General features: G+C 43.4%; 2 protein-coding genes across 5 annotated transcripts; one reads left to right on the forward strand and one right to left on the reverse strand.

Annotated features, from left to right (window-relative positions):
• Positions 1 to 2,664: 2,664 nt before the first annotated feature.
• slc2a5 (solute carrier family 2 member 5) lies at positions 2,665 to 12,775 on the forward strand. 3 transcript variants are annotated; one of them, XM_074645042.1, is made up of 12 exons: positions 2,665 to 3,040; positions 5,055 to 5,263; positions 5,377 to 5,475; positions 5,552 to 5,712; positions 5,784 to 5,908; positions 5,981 to 6,133; positions 7,218 to 7,531; positions 7,726 to 7,836; positions 7,913 to 8,014; positions 9,924 to 9,999; positions 10,209 to 10,336; positions 12,267 to 12,775. In XM_074645042.1, exons 2-12 carry the CDS (start codon positions 5,210 to 5,212, stop codon positions 12,489 to 12,491), a joined length of 1,548 nt encoding a protein of 515 aa, XP_074501143.1. In that variant the 5' UTR covers positions 2,665 to 3,040; positions 5,055 to 5,209; the 3' UTR covers positions 12,492 to 12,775. The 3 variants fall into 3 exon arrangements, with proteins under 3 accessions (XP_074501143.1, XP_074501144.1, XP_074501145.1); XM_074645043.1 differs by having other exon boundaries at positions 2,669 to 3,040; positions 5,055 to 5,254; XM_074645044.1 differs by lacking the exons at positions 2,665 to 3,040; positions 5,055 to 5,263; positions 5,377 to 5,475 and having other exon boundaries at positions 5,578 to 5,712; positions 5,788 to 5,908.
• ca6 (carbonic anhydrase VI) lies at positions 12,684 to 19,584 on the reverse strand. 2 transcript variants are annotated; one of them, XM_074645040.1, is made up of 10 exons: positions 19,374 to 19,584; positions 18,787 to 18,966; positions 17,414 to 17,562; positions 16,828 to 16,923; positions 15,418 to 15,484; positions 15,178 to 15,335; positions 14,956 to 15,082; positions 14,762 to 14,845; positions 14,645 to 14,677; positions 12,684 to 13,514 (listed from the first exon to the last, which is right to left on the reverse strand). In XM_074645040.1, exons 1-10 carry the CDS (start codon positions 19,465 to 19,467, stop codon positions 12,880 to 12,882), a joined length of 1,623 nt encoding a protein of 540 aa, XP_074501141.1. In that variant the 5' UTR covers positions 19,468 to 19,584; the 3' UTR covers positions 12,684 to 12,879. The 2 variants fall into 2 exon arrangements, with proteins under 2 accessions (XP_074501141.1, XP_074501142.1); XM_074645041.1 differs by lacking the exon at positions 14,645 to 14,677.
• Positions 19,585 to 20,137: the final 553 nt, after the last annotated feature.

Here is a 20,137-nt window from a genome sequence, read left to right on the forward strand (position 1 = left end):
CTGTCATCACATGCCGTCCTTCCTTCTTGAAATGGGCCCCACTTCTCCTTTGACCCCCGCTGCTGCTGCTGCTGTTGGCTCCCCGATAGGGCTACAGGCCCGAATGCATACCAACGAGGAGCGTGAACCCACTGAACCCCACGGGGGCCTCAGACTGCTTCTCATAGTTCCTTCAGCTCTTTAAAACACTGTCTAAAGATGCATTGAGTTTTAATGAGGCTGCCTCGGAGATGATGAGCCGCTGTGGGGATTGTTGGGAAAGGTGAGGAAGGAGGAATCCCAACCTTGTTGACAAGCCAATTTCCTCTTATCCTTGTGTGGTTATTGTTTGTTTGACTCTCACAGAGGGCACGCTCTTATTTGGAGTTGTCATAGTAAATGGATTAATGGCTCTCTGTTGGTCTGTGTGATAAATTAGGCAATGCAGAAATGGCTAATAGTGTTGTAAAAAACCTTTTACATCAGGTCAGGCAGTCTTTTCATTACACGGAGCTCTTACGAGGGCGGTCAGTTCTCATGCATTACTTCCAGAACATGGAGACTTTATGCTGTTTATACTAGAAATATTAAAACATAAAAGAGTTTTCCTTCAGTCTAATTTTGGTCTAAAGTAACACGACACAGAGCAGAGGTCGTCCTCTCAGGACCAACAGTGACAGTGACAGATCATTGGATACCATGTCTGGGAAAACGGGAGGAACGCTGTTTATGCTGATGACATCCAAAACTGTCCGCTGAACCGTTTTTTTTGTCCTTGAGGGACGACACACGACCGACACTTTACTGTATTTCCTGCAGGAATTAATCCTTTGTGTGGGTTGTGAGATTTGGCTGACATTGAAGTAACTGGGAACACTTAAGGAAGGGGTTTGTGCTCGCTCCTCCGCTGGCTATCTGCCCACTTAATTCATTAAGTTAAAGAGTACCAGAGGGCCGCACTACGCCGCACGGGGTGACCATTCACCAGTCAAGATAATGGAAGTAATTTCTTTCACAACACCGGCTGTTCATTTGGCTGCGTCAGTGGTTCTCGGAGCCAATTCTCAAACACACACCGTCCACCAGAGGTAATGGGCAATAGGTCAGAGCTGTAGCAGCACATTTAAAGTGGAAGTGACAGAACAAGTAATACACGTGTAATAGAAAACATCAGAAACACTAGATACACTAAGAGAGAAGTTACTGGTTGGTTCTCAGCGTGTGAATAATTACACCGTAAGATATTAAAGTGACAATGCACTTTGCACCTTACATGTTGATGTTGACACAACTCTCCCAACTGTTAACTGCTGATATTGTAACCACTGCACATAACCAACTTTTTATTTGGCCCAATACTGTGGTATAAAAGAACTGGATATAATATGTTATTGTTTTAATGTTGATGGAAGGACTTCTCCGTTAAAGGGACTGTTTGTAACTTTTTAAGCGTATAAATGTACCGGGTCGGGACACATGCGCGCTCGCGTATGCGCGCTCGCGTGTGGCCGGCGTCCCCGCTCCTCTGCCTGCTTGCCTTCACTCAGACAGCGCGCGCTTTCTCGCGTATTCGCTCCACCTCTAGACATGAACGTGCGCTCACTTCACACTGCAGAAGAGATAGGGTGCATGCCAAAGCTCTTAATTTTCGTTTCCTCGCTCCTCGATCCTCGCTTGAACCGGAAGTTGTTCTGGTGCACCATCTTGAAGGCCGTTCCAAAGCTCTTATTTGTGCATCGAGGAGCGAGGATCGAGGAACGAGGAGGCTTGCCGGAGGAGCGAGGAGCGAGGATACACCAGTGTATCCTCCACGGAAGTCTTTTACCGACCGACGCGCCCCCTTATTGGATATCAGTTACTGATTGGACGCTGCTGCCGACCGGACTGATCTGATAACTTTACCTCTCAACATCACTGGAGTTTTATACCAGAGTGAAAACAGATCACAGATTAAACGTTTTATAGTTTAGTTGTCTTCTGAGTCACCATCTAGTTATAATCTGAACAGCAGCAGAAGGACCTGCAGTATCTCTGCTTCACACACTGTCAGTGAAGCAGCCTGACACTGAGAGGGGTTTATAATACCTGACAAATGGACTTAAAATAACTTTCTTCATCTATTTGAATGATTTGTCTTTTCATGATCTGTTATTTCCCCGTTAATTTTTATTAATGATACTATTAAAGTCAGAGAGAGAAGGAGAGTTTGTCTGTCAGCAACAAACACCTTTTACATCATTTATCCTCATTTCCATTCAGTCACATGAGGCTGATAATTCCTGAACGTCGGGTTTGATATAAGTTACATCATTTACATTTTCCCTTTAGCCTAATAAATAATGTCCAATGTTCAAAAGACACCATACTCATATTCTGAGTTATTAAATAATTAACTCACAATCAGAATATCAATAACTACAGACGCTAATAATGAATAAATAATATAAAGAGCACTTGTCTTTATTAGTATTAGTACAGTTCAGACACAAACAGCTGTTAAAGCTGACTGACAGCTGATCCAGCTCAGATCAGCTGCTGCTGTCATCAGAAACGGACGTCGCTTCACGTGACGCTTCAGAGGAAAGTACGTTTCAATGCTCTTAAAGAGGCTTTCCCCCTTTCCTCTCTCCTCGCATGGTTTCCTTGCGTCTCTCCATGCTTCACTGGTGGGAGGGACTACGATGCAAGGAAAAGACGCAAGTGAGGGAAACAGGGATGCAATTAAGAGCTTTGGCATGCACCCTTAGTTTAGCTCTGAGAATATCTAGTGAATGTACAGTGGACGTTTGTGCAGAAATAAATGCTGCAGCTCCTCCAGACCAACAGAGGTTTCCCGTGTCTTGTGAAGTGACGGGGCTCTGCAGAGAGAAACCTTGTCATCTCGTTACCGACCGCGTGCCGGTGTCTCCCTGTTCACTCCGGCTGCGGGTGGAGAGAACAGGAAGACACGCTGTGGAGCCCCGCTGCTGAAGCCTGCGCTGAGGCAGGAGGAGCAAACAAAGGATCAGCAGTGATTCATGGAGAGACCTTCGTCTGGTCAGCTAACATTACTGCAAAGCAGGTGAAATATATTAGTGATATTGTGGTTTTAGCTGACGTGTGTCGCCTCACTGTTTTGAGCAATGCTCGGTCATGTCTATGGGTGCATGCCAAAGCTCCCCGTTTCCCTCACTTGCGTCTTTTCCTTGCGTCTTAGTCCCTCCCACCAGGGAAGCATGGAGAGACGCAAGGAAACCATGCGAGGAGAGAGGAAACGAGGAAATACGATTTAAGAGCATTGGAATGTTGTTTCCTCTGAAGCGTCACGTGAAGCGACGTCCGTTTCTGATGACAGCAGCAGCTGATCACAGCTGGATCAGCTGTCAGTCGGCTTTAACAGCTGTTTGTGTCTGAACTGTACTAGTACTAATAAAGACTCAGTTATTATCAGTGGCAGAGCAGCAGTGTTTTCTCCATTTCTACTGGCACAATATCTTTATATTATTTATTCATTATTAGTGTCAGTATTTATTGATATTCTGAAATTGAGTTCATTATTTAATAACCCAGAATAAGACTATGGTATCTTTTGAACACATTATTTATTAGGCTGAATGTTTCAGGGAAAATGTAAATGATGTAACTCATATCAAACCCGACGTTCAGGAATTATCAGCCTCATGTGACTGAATGGAAATGAGGATAAATGATGTAAAAGGTGTTTGTTGCTGACAGACAGACTCTCCTTCTCTCTCTGACTTTAATAGAAGTTAACGGGGGAAATAACAGATCATGAAAAGAAAAAACATTCTAATTAATTCTGTCATGTGATGCAAAGGGCCCAAAAATACTTTTTCCCATAGACTTACATGGGGAAAGAGATGTCTGTAACTCAGCGGATAATTTTTTTTGAGGTGAATCAACTTCCCAGTACAAACACTCTAATAGCCCTTATTTAAAAAATTACGTTTTAAAGTTGTAAAACGCACTAATAGCCGAATCCAGAGTTATTTCTCTTCCTCCGTTCATGTGAGTGAGACCCAGACTGAGGCTGGAGCGCAAGCCGTGACGTTGGGACCCCGTGACCGAGTCATGTGACCGAGCGGACGCTACTGCGCATGTTCCGTGTGCCCAAGATCCGGGTACTTTTCCAGACGGAAGTCGAGCCATTTAGGCTTCATGTGCTACTGAGCAACTTTCAGAGGAATGAACGTGGCCCCGCCTCCAACGATGTATACAGTTCTCTTTATACATCCATGCACGGAGTCCGGCATGTTGCACCGCCATGTTTCTACATTAGCCCAGAACGGACAAACCAAACTCTGTTAACTTTTCCTGCTTGGGCCGGAGCCGATAACGTTACTCGCTCCCCCGTCGCCGCTGCTCTCTCTCTCTCTCTCTCTCTCTTGCTTCACCACTCATTTCACACTCTACGCACTGGCTCTATACCGCCGTAGCTCTCCAACACGCTTGATGGCACACGGGAAAGGCTTCAGTTGGTTGCCATCTCCTCACCCCACCGCTAGATACCTCCAGATCCTGCACACTGTTCCTTTAACACTACATCTTTTGTGATATTTTGCTCGGAGCATACATACTGTAGTTATGACTTCTAATTATTCCTATTTCCCACCAGCACTATCTACTCACTGATGCATTTTAATTAGCCTTTTTTTTTTTTCAGTGAGGCGGACTTTTGAGAGCAAACGGTCTCGGGGCCGTCGTACTGACAAACAGACTCCACGTAGAGATAAGAGGCGATGCAGCACATGACAAACTGAAGACAAAGTAAACATAATAAGAGATTCGTAGCTGCTGTGTTTCTGCAGAAAATGATTTAGTAATCAGTGAACAGATAAATCCTTCAAATTGTACGGGGATCAACTCTGAAGTCTTTGCCAACTGTTTGTGATTTGTCATTCTGTAACAACACCTCTTCTGTGATCCAGCCTGCAGGTGGTTAGGCAATATCATGTGGCTTTATGATAACATAACTCAATAAGACAGCTGTAGATTTTATCAATTGAACTAATTTAGTTGAAGGTGCAGTGCAATAAAAATATTCATTTAATATCTATTGCTTCCTGAACCTGAAGCTCAGCAGTCAGCAACATGATAACTGGAGCCAAGCCGTAAACCGCTGCCACTGCTGCTCTCTGATCTGGTGTCCAAAGGGCAGGCAGAATGCAGCGGTGCAGTAACAACAAAGTGTGCTGTTATTATTGCTGAAAAGAGAGTCCCAAACACAGCCATGGCGGAGAATGAGGACCGGGGGAAACCTGTGGAGAGGAGAGGGGTGAGTGAGGTGTGATTATCACCACCGTCACATCCATGTTTGTGTGTGAAAATGTGGTGAAATCAGTATGTTTGTGTTGTAAAAAAGAGGTTTCACATAGTGCGCTGATTTCCCCCTGACAGAGGTTAACTGTGGTCCTGGTGTTAGCGACGCTCATATCTGCATTTGGTTCATCATTCCAGTACGGTTACAATGTGGCTGTGATCAACTCTCCATCACCGGTAAGCAAAGAAACTTCACAGTGATATTACAGTATATGACGAGGTGTCTGTATCAGCGTTGTCCTGCTCTCTTTAGTTCATGCAGCAGTTCTACAACACCACCTACACGGAGCGTTACGGCACACCGATGGAGGAGAACTTCCTAACTCTGCTGTGGTCTCTCTCGGTGTCCATGTACCCGCTAGGAGGCTTCTTCGGCTCCCTGCTGGTGGCCCCGCTGGTCAACAAACTAGGGAGGTAATATGTCACATTCATCACGCGCTATAAAAAAACTACACTTGTTTGTCTAACTTTAAATGCATCGACAGGAAGGGCACCCTCCTCTTCAACAACATCTTCTCCATCGTCCCCGCCGTGATGATGGGAGTCAGCGAGATCGTTGAGTCCTATGAGATCATCATCGTGGCGAGGTTTATCGTGGGCATCTGTGCAGGTCAGATCTGTTCAAAACGTTCTAGTCATCTAGAGAGTCATTTTTATGCATCTTTGAGTTTTCTGTGTGCAGGTCTCTCATCCAACGTGGTGCCCATGTATCTGGGAGAACTCGCTCCCAAAAACCTGAGGGGAGCCCTTGGCATCATACCGCAGCTCTTCATCACCATCGGCATCCTCAGCGCTCAAGTGCTGGGCATCAGACACATACTGGGCAACAGCACAGGTAAACCTTCATTGGTTAGAAGCACATTAAGGATGCAAAACCCAGCCGGTTCAGTGATGAACAAACCAAACCGTGGGCTTTTTTAACCACTGCACCACTATTAAAGGTACAGTCTGTAGGATTTGGCGGCATCTAGTGGTGTGGTTGCAGATTGCAACCAACTGAGTACGCCTACGCTCACTCCTCCCTTTCCAAGATTGCGGTAACGTGAGCCGCCAAGTGCAAAACCGCAGTAACGCTGTTTCACCTTGTTCAGACCCACAATAGACCCGTTTTTGTCTTTTTTAGGGGGGTACAGGGGGTGTTTAGGGGGAGATAGCAGGTCAACAGTAGACGTCACATAGAAGTGGTGTACATCATCTGAAAGCTGGGAACCTGAAGAGTAATTTGAGATGCAGCTCAGCACTGTGTGTCAAGTTGTTCTAGTCATAAATCAGAAATAAATTGAAATGAAATAAATTAATTAAATTAAATTGTAATAGGGTTTAGAACATTATGATTGAAGTATATAATGTCCATTCCCATGCTTATTTATGTCTCAAGAGTTGTTGCAGCAATTTTTATCTATCAAGAATTGATAGAAAATGACCACATTAAGACACCAAGACCTTGAGGAACACCGTAAAAAAAAGTCATGCTGTGATTTGGTATCAAAAACTTTTATACATTTTTGCAAGAGTTGCATTTTTTGGCGATTGGATGGCGAGCACTTCTGTTGTGTAATCTGCTCAGAAACCCCCTTATTGTCAGTCTAGCTAGGAAAGCCATCCATCCTCTGAATGCTCTAGGTCTCTAGTTTGTGGGTGTAAAGTTTCATGAGGCTGTGATTATCCTAGAGGTCACCACAGGTCATTTTATACAGGGAGGTCAAGTAACATCATCACACATAAATACAGTTGGGCTCATAGGATCCACAAGAGTCTCAGCTTTACAGTGATACCCAATTTATGTAATTCTAAGACTGTTTAGGGACCCCAGGATGCAGAAATATTCAAACACACCATTTTAGAATAGGAGAAAATAACACATTTATACTGCATGACTCAGTAGAGAGCTTTTCTGTTTCTGTTCCCTCTGTATCCAGGCTGGACCCTCATGCTGGGTTTGACCGGTATCCCCGCCCTGATAGAGCTCCTGCTGCTGCCCTTCTTCCCAGAGAGCCCCAGGTACATGCTCATCCAGAGAGGAGATGAGGAGACGGCAAAGAGAGCGCTGCAGCGTCTGCGCGGCGGGGACGACGTGGACGCCGAGCTGTCAGAGATGCGTCTGGAGGACCAGTCGGAGAAGGCCGAGGGCCACCTGTCTGTGCTCAGCCTGCTGTCCCAGCGCTCCCTCCGCTGGCAGCTGGTCTCCATCATCGTCATGAACATGGGCCAGCAGCTGTCGGGGGTTAATGCGGTGAGCCGGGCTTGCTGACCCACTGATGACTTCACTGTTTCCAAATCCAATTCCAAATCCTACAAACTGCACCTTCAAACAACAATTTCTTCTGTTAAGTCATTTTCAGCTGCACTGTTGCATCCTCCTTCTCATGTTTGAACTCTGTGCTAATTATTTAACAATCATGCATCTCTCCCTCTCTCCCTCCTCAGATCTACTACTACGCAGACAGCATATACGGCTCAGCAGGAGTCAAGCAGAATGACATCCAGTACGTCACAGTGGGAACGGGTGCAGTGAACGTCTTCATGACCATAGCTGCTGTAGGTATCTACACACGTCTGTTTGATCATATCAGCAGGAGACAATAGGTCTGAACAGGGGTTTCTGTTTCTCCAGGTCTTCATCGTGGAGGCGTCGGGACGACGGCTGCTCCTCCTCTGTGGTTTTGGGATCTGCTGTGGAGCCTGTGTGCTGCTCACTGTCGCTCTCAACTTCCAGGTACCAACCATGTGAACGCCTCAGTGTGTCTCAACATGCTACTCTGCTGTCCTCTAGTGGTTCAGCAGCAAGCAAAAATAATCTGCTGTTGTCAGATGTCATGAGGTTTCTCAACCTTGAGGTCAGGAGATTTATTCTAGAGACTGAGTCATGCAAGACTTTTAAAGACAGGTGACACATTCTTTGTTGCTATGGCTCAACACGTTGTATTTGAAACAATAACAATGAGGATTAAAGGGATAGTTCGGGTGTTTCTCAGTGGGGTTGTATGAGGTACTTATACATAGTCAGTGTATTAACTACAGTAGATGACGGTCGGTGTGCCCCCAGCGTTGAGAAACAGACAGGAGCACCGGAGCAAAGCAACACAGTGCTGTGGACGGGGACGGCAAAAAAACATATTTTAGCCACAAAAAAAGGCTCACCTAAAAAAATTGACATCCGTTCCAATGTACACTATATTTAGAATATTTTCCGATGGCAAAGTGAACTGAAAGTATACTGTATACTATACTGTTTTTGTTAGCCTGCTGGCTTTGGAGCGAGCATCAATAAGTTTCACATTCAGTTCAGTTCCCCGTCGGAAAGGAGAAGGAAAAAGCTGTCTGACACCGGCAAGATAAAGCGGTGAAAATATTCTAAATTTAGCATACACTTAAACAGATATCGATTCCGCCCCTATGTTTGAAAGAAACGCAGCAAAAGAGCCTTATGAGATGCCTCTATGGTAGATAAAACAAAGTGCCCAATAGGGTGCCCTTTCAGCGGAGAAAACGTGATGAAGTACCCTCTTGGATGCCCATATGGTTAGTAAAACATGATAAAATGCCCTCTAGGGCGCCCTTCCAGTGGAGAAAAAGAGATGTAGTGCACTAATGAGTGCCCCTTAAATGGAGAAAATATGATGCAGTGCCACACAGGCTGCCCTACATGATAGAAAACTTGCTGTGCGCTGGTGCCCCACCGCATGCAGCTGTGGGGCAACCCTTTTATTTTTTTCCCCTGCTCCTCAGACAGCCTGAGTCCACCACTGAACGCGGCATAAGGGGCAGGTATATATATATCTATACATATCTATATATATATAGCTATATATATATCTATACTGTATATCTATATTTATATAGATATAGATATATAGGTATGTGTGTATGTACACTGATCAGCCATAACATTAAGACCACTGACCGTGGAGGCCCCACCTCACAACTTCGAGGACTTAGAGGATCTGCTACTGACGGCTTTTTGTGCCAGATACCGCAGCAGACCTTCAGAGGTCTAGTGGAGTCTAAGCCTCGACGGGTCAGGGCTGTTTTGGCGGCAAAAGGGGGACCTATTACTCAGTATTAGGCAGGTGGTCACAATGTTATGGCTGATCGGTGTATATGTTTGGTAGCAGGTGTGCAGGTGTGTGTCAGGTGAATGTGAAAGGCAGGAACACACTGAGGACACAGAGAGGACATACGCAGAAAAAAATAAGAGAACCGTCTCTTTAAAGCTGAATGTCAGCACTTTTAACCCCGTGGTCCAGTGTGCTGGTTCATGAAGCCAAAACAACAGGAAATGCGTCACTGTGCTACAATTCTTCCTGGACTGTAATTTAAATACAGTATACATTTAGAGCTCCGTCTGGAAAATGAATGTGATGACTTGACATCTATATTTGCTGGGGTCGTGAGAACTTGGAGACATGAAAACAGAGTCGCCCACCACTAAAGTATGAGAAAACACTGACCATCAGACAACCACAAAACCAGCGGGCCCCCCTGTAACCCTGTAACCCTGTAATCTCACCTGGATCCAACGTCTTCAGACTGGTTCAGTGGGCTTAAGTCCTCCCACACGGTGCAGCTGTCTCCTGTTAGAAAGCATCAACACGTTAATGTTAACAGCAGCTTTGTGTTGACAGGAGAGCGTGACGTGGATGCCCCAAGTCAGCATCGCCTGTGTCATCATCTACGTCATAGGACACGCCATAGGACCCAGTGAGTCTGACCCCACCGGTGGTTATTTACACAGACACGCTGATGACAAGCGGGCGCTCCATTAGCTGAAGTGTTGTTTGGATGTGACCAGACATGTAATGATATATGTTTTAAATCTGAGACATGAGCATCCTCAACCGTGACCCCGGAGAGTGATGATGTGTCTCAAGTGTTTTGGTTATGGTTAACCACATCTGTGTGCTCTCCAGGTCCCATTCCTTATGTGGTGACCACCGAGATGTTCAGGCAGTCGGCCAGGCCCGCGGCCTTCATGGTCGCGGGCTCCGTCCACTGGCTCTCCAACTTCACCGTGGGCCTCGTCTTCCCCTTCCTAGAGGTCAGTTACACAACTTCTAGGAACTCTTACGCTGAGGGGAACGAAAGGTTGTTATGTAATCAGTTACAGATGTTTTTAAGTATAAACAGCGAGGAAATCAAATCACATCCTGACTGTGATCATTTATATTTGTTTTTTTATACTTAATTTTTTACTTCAGTGTGTACTGTTCTGTCTTATACGATGGAGTATAAGGGCCACATTGAGGGGGAAAAAAAATCGGAGATTTCTAGAATAAAGTTGTTATTTAATGAGAATAAAGTCATACTATTTTAAGAAAGAAAAGGCGTAATATTACAAGAATAAAGTCATAACTTTACGAGAATAAAAAGTCGTAATATTACGAGAATAAAGTCATAACTTTCCAAGGAAAAAGGTAATTTCCTCCTCCACAAAAGAGTCAGTTCCTCCTTCAGGTCCGTGTGATTCTTTCTTCAGAATAAACGCAGTTTCTTGCACAATCTTTTCCAGGTCCTGATACTGATGATAATGTGGTGCTGATGTGCCAAAAGATGAAGTATTTGGTTATTTGTGAAACCTAAACTAAAGTATAACTTCTCAAGATGCTCCACGTTCCTCATTTTCACACAGCTGCTCTATTTCCCCTCTAAAATAACACGTCAAATTACTACTTTATAATATTATGACTTTATTCTCATAATATTATGACTTTATTCTTTAAATCTCAGATAAATTTTTTTCCCCTCAATGTGGCCCTAATACTCCGTCGTAGTCTTATGATTGGCAAACAACCGTTTAATTTAACCCAACAAAGGAAAGTTTGAATCCGTCAAGCATCAAACTCACAATTTAAAACAATATCATTGTTATACTGCAACAACCAATCAGACAGGAGACAAATACACCAATCACTAATTGATAATAAACATATTTAAAATGAGAAAAACAATGTATCTGAAAGCCACATTCTTTGGAAATACACACATTCACTTTTTTGCCAATTGGATGAGAACATCGGTCACACATTGATGCGTCTGAAATCCCAGACTAACATGCGATTTAGTACTATGAGATATTTTGATATGTACCAAACCTTAGTATGAAACCAATAGTACATGAATTGCATACTATTTCTGGTGAAATATTACAGTATGCAACGCTGGACACTACAGCGGCATAAATATCCCACAATGCAATGCAGTAGTAGTAGAAGACAACGTTCATAATAGACGTTGACAGAGAGCTCTGTAACGTCAATAACGCTTCAGTTTAACTGTAAGTATAAGATTTCACTAGACGTAATATTTTCATTTTTATGCCTCCTTGCCGGTGACATCCGTCTCCGGAGGCATTATGTTTTGGGGTTGTCCATCTGAGAATGGACGGACGGACGTCTGGTCCATTCTAAATGAGACTTTCTTGACTTCCAAAGTTATCTTTTAAACTGACAAACATCACATGTGTGATTCATGGCGTAATTCAAACGGGATCAAAAAAATATTTATCTCTCTCTGTTGACCACGGTCATATTTTTTCCAAAACAAGGTCCCATGGTGGTCCACCGGAAGGGGCGGGACTTCGGCTCTATCTCACATTTAGCACCTTTAAATCTTATTGAACACGTGTTGGCGTACAAGTATGATTTTGAGACATCACAACTAGTTTAGAAGCCAATCATGGTCCTAAACTTAGACAAGTGTGATGTTCTTCTAGCAGATGTAGCGTTTGTCCCTGTTTATTAGGAGCACTTCGGTTCTTCAGTGTGTCTTTTCCAACGGACCGAGTGGCGTAATCTTAGAGGTTAACACACCCATTAGGCTCGTGTCATGTTTACTTCATCTCAAGACTTAATCATCAAACCACAAAGCAAACAATGGAGGAATTTGTTTGAGTTACATAAACCAAAACCGAGCATATTTACAACGTTTCATCCTCTCCTCCCTCCTTCTCCCTCCCTCCCTTCCTTCAGAGAGGTCTGGGCCCCTACAGCTTTATCATTTTCTCCTTCGTCTGTCTGGTCACGCTGATCTACATCTGGCTGGTGGTCCCGGAGACCAAGAATAAGACCTTCCTGGAGATCTGCCAGATGTTCGCCGAGAGGAACAAAGTTGAGATCAAACTGGGTGACGGGGATCTGCCGCTGAAGGGGAGCAAAGAAAGCCTGGAGGATGCGGAGAGGGTCACGACCTTCTGAAGGGAAGCATTCAGAGGAGAGGAAGTCTTCACTCTGGGGGAGGATTGACTGTCTTAATTTAGCCTCCTATTTTCCATTTCACAAGGAATCTTTACACAATCTGTTTTTGTGGCTTTAAGCTCTTTGTGCAGTTCAATACCTTAAAGTTAAGCCTTATAGAGGTAAGAATGAGTCATTAAACAAACCAATAAGTCACATGTAAGCCTTTATTGATATGAATACAAGACATGGCTGAAGCTATAAGACACAGTTTGCATTAAATATTGACTTACAGGTGCCTGAAAGACATTGTATCCTTCATTACATACACATTTTAAATCCCCACCACCAGCAGTGATATTTTGGTTTATTGCAGCATTTTAAAGCTCATGTGACCAGACGCAGCTCTTCAGGAGCATCTGTACTCGCTGTCCAGCTGCACCCCTCCAAACAGACTGAGTTTGGTGGTTCCCCAGCTGAACACGTTTCCCACCACGGTGTTGTTTCTCTCACATGACATCTGGTCCCGGATATCTGCTGTGGTCAGCACATAGTCCCACACGTTGACATCAGTCATCTTACCCACAAAGGCGTCCGCGTTGGAGATGCCCAGTAATCCGTCCTGGTCTTTGCCCACGATGAACACACCGCCGGGGCTTACCGTGTAACCGCTCTTCAGGTACCGCTGCTCACCCACCATGCCATTGATCCACAGCTCCGCGCCGCCGGTGTGGGACGACCACGTGACGCAGTAGTTGGCCCAGTCGTGGGACTTGAAGTTGTACGGCAGGTTGACGAACTCGTTGCCGATCCAGAGGCCCACCTCCCTGGAGTTTTTGTCCTCGCCGATGGAGATCATCAGCTCGTTGTCGTTGCCGTTGCTGGCGTAGGAGATGACGGTGTGGACGCCCTGGAGTTGAGGCAGCACGTGCATGCAGACGGTGAAGGAGGCCAGCTCCATGGGATGGCTGAGGCGGGCTAAGGCGTAACTCCCAGAGTTTTTCTCCTCGAAGTTGAGCACCAGAGGAAACAGAGCGCGAGGTTCTGAGGAAAACGGGAAAACTAGAATCAGGCTGGAGAGCGAGAAATATCCATCTACCTTTAATCATTAAAGGTCACAAATAGAGCGCTGCAAGGATGACACATTTCTGTAGGCCAACCAGGAAGTCAGCATCGCCCTGGTTCCCTCAACAAAAGCCAATTGTTCCATTGGGTTTTTGGATTATTGCAGGAAATAAACTCTGTGGCAAACACACGCTTATGATACTGACATGCTTTGTTCCGCAAGATAATCTCCACAAGTTAACACCACTTTATGATGTTTGAAGCGTAAATGCAATCACCAGAAGTAAATTATAGCTAGAAGCAAACTACACCACGGTCATATGAGGGTGAGTATACACAACAAGGCTGTAAAGGCGGACAAGTCGGCGTGAAGACGTTTAGTAGTCTCATTTATAGGACGGAATATTAGGGCCACATTGAGGGAAAATAAATAAATCTCAGATTTCAAGAATAAAGTCGTAATATTACGAGAATAAAGTCATAATATTATAAAGTAGTAATTTGACGTGTTATTTTAGAGGGGAAAAAGAGCAACTGTGTGAAAATGAGGAACGTGGAGCATCTTGTGAAGTTATACTTTAGTTTAGGTTTCACAAATAACCAAATACTTCATCTTTTGGCACATCAGCACCACAACATCATCAGTATCAGGACCTTGAAAAGATTGTGCAAGAAACTGTGTTTATTCTGACGAAAGAACCACACGGACCTGATGGTGAAACTACCTCTTTTGTGGAAAACAAAATTACTTTTATTCCTCGTAAAGTTATGACTTTGTTCTCGAAATCTCAGATTTTTTTTCCCCCTCAATGTGGCCCTAATGTTAGCCACTTGTTAGCAACAGCCTTTTTAAAGACACATAAAAGCTTCAAAATTCACAAGTGGGATATTTACTGACTTATTTTGTGTCGTAGAACAAAACTTTGAAATGTCTCCAGCTTGTGTTAACCACAGAACTTATTTCAGCCATCTACTGTAACTAAAAACCCATCAAAAAACATTGAGTTCCAGACGAGGGAACAGGAAGTGCTAAAATGTTGACTCCTTTCCAGGTTTTAGGACTCATTCCTGCAGCAAAATCAGATTTAATCAGAAAACAAAGGAATTACCATATCTGGTAGGCCTTGAGTTGCGAAGTCCACCTTAAGAGAATAAGTAAGAACGAGAGTAAATATGGACACTTTCTCTTTCACATCTCACCATCTTCAGCCGTTTTTATGACTCACCTGAATGCATGTGCTTTCCAAGAGACGTTATCAGACCCTCGATCTTCAGGAGCTTGGATTCAATCTCATCTTGACGACAAAATGCTGCAAAGGTCAAAAGGTGAATGAAAATGACGTCGTGCCCCCACATCAGTTCTGAGGAATAGATGGCAACACCCTGTTTTGTAATCACACTGCCGCAACAAGCTACATACTTCCTTTCCCGAGGCGCGGCAGGAAGGACGACTCCACCACACGGCTGTTGAGAGGCTGAGCGATGCGGTAGTCATTCCACAGCGTCTTGTTGTCCATGTCCATCAGGGTGCTCTCCAGTTTCCTGATCTGGACACAACAGAGAAGAAGAGAAAGCTGTGACGTAGCACCACCACATAATTCTCCTTCATATCAACTGTTTTGTAACTTCCTGTCCACCGTACCTGGTTGTGTGAGAGCGTGATGGGAGTGTCGAACACAGTCCAGAGGATGCTCTCGTAGCAGGGCGGCGTGGTGAGGGAGCCTTGGTACCTGAAGAAGTGGTTGAGGTTCTCGGGGAGCATGGAGCGCACGTCGATGCTCGGTATGGTCATGGACTGACCTGTGAGGATCGCGTTAAAGTCACGTTACACTCAAACAGACACACTAAGGTCGGTTAATTTACGTGTGCTGCAGTAACTCACCGGCATATTTGATTTTGGCCAGAGTGGAGATGAAATCGCTGTAGTAGGTGTTCTCAAAATGACCGTCCTGAAAGGAAAAACAGAAGTGTGTGTAAGCGGCTGACTTGACTATGACTTGCCCCAAACTGCATGTGATTATCATAAAGTGGGCATGTCTGTAAAGGGGAGACTCGTGGGTACCCAATGAACCCATTTTCATTCACATATCTGGAGGTCAGAGGTCAAGGGACCCCTTTGAAAATGGCGAAAATTTAGCGTAAGTTTGGAGCATTATTTAACCTCCTTCGCGACAAGCTAGTATGACATAGTTGGTACCGATGGATTCATTAGGTTTTCTAGTTTCATATGATGCCAGTATCTTCACTCTAGCTTTAAGACTGAGCCTGCTAAACCCTATAAATCGGAAGCTGCTAGGCATGTATTATGCGATTGTGTTACATGGTGACATCACCATGTTACGGAAGAAAAGGCGGGACTTCAATCAAGGCATTTCAGGCGGTTCAGGAGCCTGTGGAGGAGAGTAACTCCCTTTGTTGTGGACTTTGGGCTTTGTAACTTTGCAGACATTTTACATGCATAACAAACTATGTAACACACTAAAGGAGAGGGGAAAAGTATAATAGGACCCCTTTAAGATCTGGGAACACAGCAACATCACTGCTATAGTCTGTCAGGGCAGGAAACATCAGACAGGTTGTAAACAAGGCAAAGGTTTCAGATTATCTAAAATACTTTATTTGGATCTAACACCAAACGTGGATGTCAATAATAAAACTCTAAGAAAACTGTGTGTTGGACACAAAAGGTCAAAGTTGAACCAAGATGTCAGTCTGTAAACTATGATGGATGTTTTTAACGTACGCCTTGGTTGAATTAATCATGTTACATCCTGTCTGATCATGTGACTGTTGGTGTTTTTGTTTCCCTATCTGACTTCTTTTTAAGTGACAAGTTCCCAGGTAAGTGATTAACTGGAAACGTCGGTGAATCATTTGTTCCTAAAGGAGTTCGTCCAAACAGCTCTAACTCTCAGATACTCTATGTGCCGCTATCACGGCGGATGGATGCCAGCGGACGCGTTGCTACAGCGATGACCTCTCGCTGCTGAGAGCGGCTGACTGTCTGAGACCCCGGAGCATTCCTCTGGAAACAAGCTCATAAATGTGAATTAACTCTCTATAGAGCCTTTAACCCAGCAGGATGACCCAAACAAAGTCTCATACACTTCAAAGGCCATTTGGTAATCATTTTATCACTACAAAGACTTTTCCTTTTGTAGGCTTCCTAAAGCAGAACTAATGATCATTTATCAGAAACAGTGCTGACATCCTGTGTAATCTAGATGTTGAAAACCTTGGTGGTCACACAAAGCAGAAGGAAAGGGAACAAAAGTATTTGTGGCTTACATACATCATAGAAAAATGCGAGCACTGCCAGCCCGTCTGGCTTATCTCTGGCTTCAGTGAAGCTCTTGTACTTGTCAGAATTGTAATGGACGACATGGAGCTGAAAGACAAGGTGGAAATGTCAGAACAGGTTAGGAGCCAAAATATGCAACACGTTCTCATCCCAACTCGTCACATACTGACGCTTTGTCGGACCCCTCGACGTCACTTTTTCCATCGCACTAAACACGTGCTTAACGACCCCTCGGCGCCACTTTTCTGTCGCAGTTAACACGTGCTTAATGTTAATTTAACAAAACCACTTGCTTAGGTTCAGGCAACAAAGCTACTTAGTTAGGTTTAGGAAAACACAACATGGTTCAGCTTAAAATTACGACGTATTTACAGTGTATTTAATGGCCTGATAACAGTCGAATTGGGTGCAGATGCAGTGACAAAGCATCTGTATTTCACACCCTCGGAATGAGAACGGGCTGCCCAATGACCTGCTTTTCAAATGGAAAGATCTTTACTAAGAGGCTAACATTTACTAATTAACTTTACATTTAAAAAACAAGGATATTAAGGCTGATTTAGAAGCATATCCAAACCTCTGCCATGTAGCGGATGCCGTCGATGGTGTGCTCCGCTCCGCTGGCCTCCAGGTCCCAGCCGCCCCAGTGCAGGTGCATCTGGACAGCTGTGTATTGTCCTGGGAGGCCCTCAGTGATCACCATAGTGGGAGGCAGGTCGATTTGAACTGATGGAAACATAAAAATACTCAGATTATAATAAAAAACCCAAAAGATTCAGCATAGAAATCACGAATTGTATTGAAATGTATTTCCTCTCCTCCAGGCAGCCATTGGCTTCCGTATTAATATTTCTCAAGACTTGTCTGAGTTGTGCAATCCACCACAGAGAACATAAAGTCTGCAATGATTTTCGTCAAACCTTTTTATTATTGATGAGAAGTGATGCTGTGCAGACCTTTCAAATAAAATCATGCAACAATATTGGTGATCTGCTTTGGAAAAATGTGCAGATTTGATGCTCACTGTTATGGATTACACAACTCCAGAAAGGTTTGAGAATTGAGTTTTACACCATAAAGAAATTAGGGCTGTCAAAGTTAATGTGATAATAGCACGTTAACGCCTATTTGTTTTAACGCCACTAATTTCTTTAACACATAACTTGCAATTTTTAGGTTGTAGCGGGCTCAGGCGAGGAAAACTGTTATGGCCATTTTCAAGGTGTTCCTTGACCTCTGACCTCAAGATATGTGAAAGAAAATGGGTTCTATGGGTACCCACGAGTCTCCCCTTTACAGACACGCCCACTTTATGATAATCGCATGCATAATCAGCACACTGACAGCTGTTGTTGCCTGTTGGGCTGCAATTTGTCATGTTATGATATGAGCATATCTTTTTATGTTAAATGTAGTACCTGTGAGGGTTTCTGGACAATATTTGTCATTGTTTTTAGTTGTTAATTGATTAATATTTACATACATTTGCATAAAGCAATCATATTTTTCCACACCCATGTTGATAAGAGTATTAAATACTTGACAAATCTCCCTTTAAGGTGCATTTTAACAGTTAAAAAATGTGCGATTAATTGCAATTAAATATTTTTAATCAATTGACAGCCCTGAAAACAATGAAAATATACTTTGAGACATTTTAAATTCTTGACAATAAAATGGTCAGTCACATAAAGTTTGGTTTATAGTTCAGATATGAGATGGAATGGTCCTTTAACAGTGAACAACAGTTGAATTGAATTAAAAAGAAAACCTATATAAATAAATAATATGTGCACAGTCTCACCAGGAGGCATCATATATATATATATATATATTTTTTTACAATGTTTATCAAAAGCATAAAACACAATAGAAGCCGACAGTTTATTTCCATTGTGGCCCTTTTAACCAGTTAGTAGTTAATATTGAGGTTGAGTGATTTTCTCTTACCGGAGTGTCCGTTGTTGGACATCTGGAAGGTTCCTTGCTGAGCATCGTATCCATTGAGCTCCAGCTGCAGCATGTCTGGGTTGAATCTCACGCTGCGCCTCTGGATGTCTATGGGGGACTGCTTTTTACCACCACATGCCGGGTACTTGGTGGGCCAGTGCATCTGGTCCAAAGCTCCCTCTGTGGGAAAAAAAAAATCAAAATCAAAAGTATTATCACATTGTTAAAAAAAATCAGATGAATTTAGGGAGCGACCTTTTATTGTAAGAGATCTGCCCTGGGAGTGTAATAAACTAGGTCGAACAGAGGACTTGCTCAACTGGATATTATGACAGCTGATGGGTATTTCCCAACAGTATTCACTCCCAAATCATTCTGCCCTACTGCCGAGCTGAATACACCTAATAATATGTCCTCTTGACAGTGATTATGAGGTATTTGAATAGAGCAGCTAAGTGCCTCGAGTCAATGCTGAAAAGGAACAACTTGGCAGCTTTAAATCAAACCTTTCAGCCACTTCTGGTGTTTAGGAGCAACAGCTGATTTTAAAAAAATACAAAAAATGTATTAAATGTTAAAAAGCCTACCTGTGTATGTCCAGTGAATCCCATCATGAGGAATCCCAGCACTGACACAGACACAGACCAAAACAGCAGAGACCAACAGAGAGAAGAGCTCCATTGCTGTGTCTCTGGCTCCTTCACACAGGACACACTGACACCTCAGAGGTTTTCTCTCTGGATTTAAACTGCGAGTGGAGGGAGGTGTTGAAACCTCTGCCTGTAAACGCCCAGAGCTCTGCCCAGCAGCCCCAAAGTGGCAGGAAAGGAACTGGCTCATCTACAATATGTTTTTTTAAAGTTGAAATGTTATCATTCTACTCCTATTGTAGAATTAAACTACATGTTATCATTTAAATACCCCAAATAAATGATTTGTTTTGTCTTTGAGGATGAAAGTTAGAGGTCTTATTGTTAACATTTTTATGTAGTTTTTTTTTTTTAAATAATACATCTACAAAGCCTTTAGAAAGATGCCGAATAAAAGTATGGCTTTTCCTGGAAAAAAAATATTATGATTGTGAATTAATTTTAAAAATGATGGTTAAGTGTTAAAGTTAAATGTCCCATATTATAAAAAAGAGAGATCTTCATGTTTTTTTATTATAAAGCAGGCTTAAGTCCTTTATAAATACTGTGAAAGTATCGAAACACTCAATCCACAGGGAAATACACACAGCCCGTATTCAGAAACTCTGCATTTGAAACAAGCCGTCAGGATTTCTGCCCATTTGTGATGTCACGAAGCAACAATATTTAGACCCTTGACTCAATTTTAAACGTAAACATTC

Source organism: Sebastes fasciatus, chromosome 8 (assembly GCF_043250625.1).
Source record: "Sebastes fasciatus isolate fSebFas1 chromosome 8, fSebFas1.pri, whole genome shotgun sequence".
NCBI classification, from domain to species: domain Eukaryota; kingdom Metazoa; phylum Chordata; class Actinopteri; order Perciformes; family Sebastidae; genus Sebastes; species Sebastes fasciatus.

Coding starts and splice junctions, on each gene's coding strand:
- ca6 (XM_074645040.1), bottom strand. CDS start 19,467: ATGGAGCTCTTCTCTCTGTTGGTCTCTGCTGTTTTGGTCTGTGTCTGT. Junction 14,678..14,761: donor TGGAAAGCACATGCATTCAG/GTGAGTCATAAA, acceptor TATTCTCTTAAG/GTGGACTTCGCAACTCAAGG. Junction 13,515..14,644: donor CTCAAGGCCTACCAGATATG/GTAATTCCTTTG, acceptor CGTTTTCCTCAG/AACCTCGCGCTCTGTTTCCT.
- slc2a5 (XM_074645042.1), top strand. CDS start 5,210: ATGGCGGAGAATGAGGACCGGGGGAAACCTGTGGAGAGGAGAGGGGTG. Junction 7,532..7,725: donor AGCTGTCGGGGGTTAATGCG/GTGAGCCGGGCT, acceptor CTCCCTCCTCAG/ATCTACTACTACGCAGACAG. Junction 10,337..12,266: donor TCGTCTTCCCCTTCCTAGAG/GTCAGTTACACA, acceptor CCCTTCCTTCAG/AGAGGTCTGGGCCCCTACAG.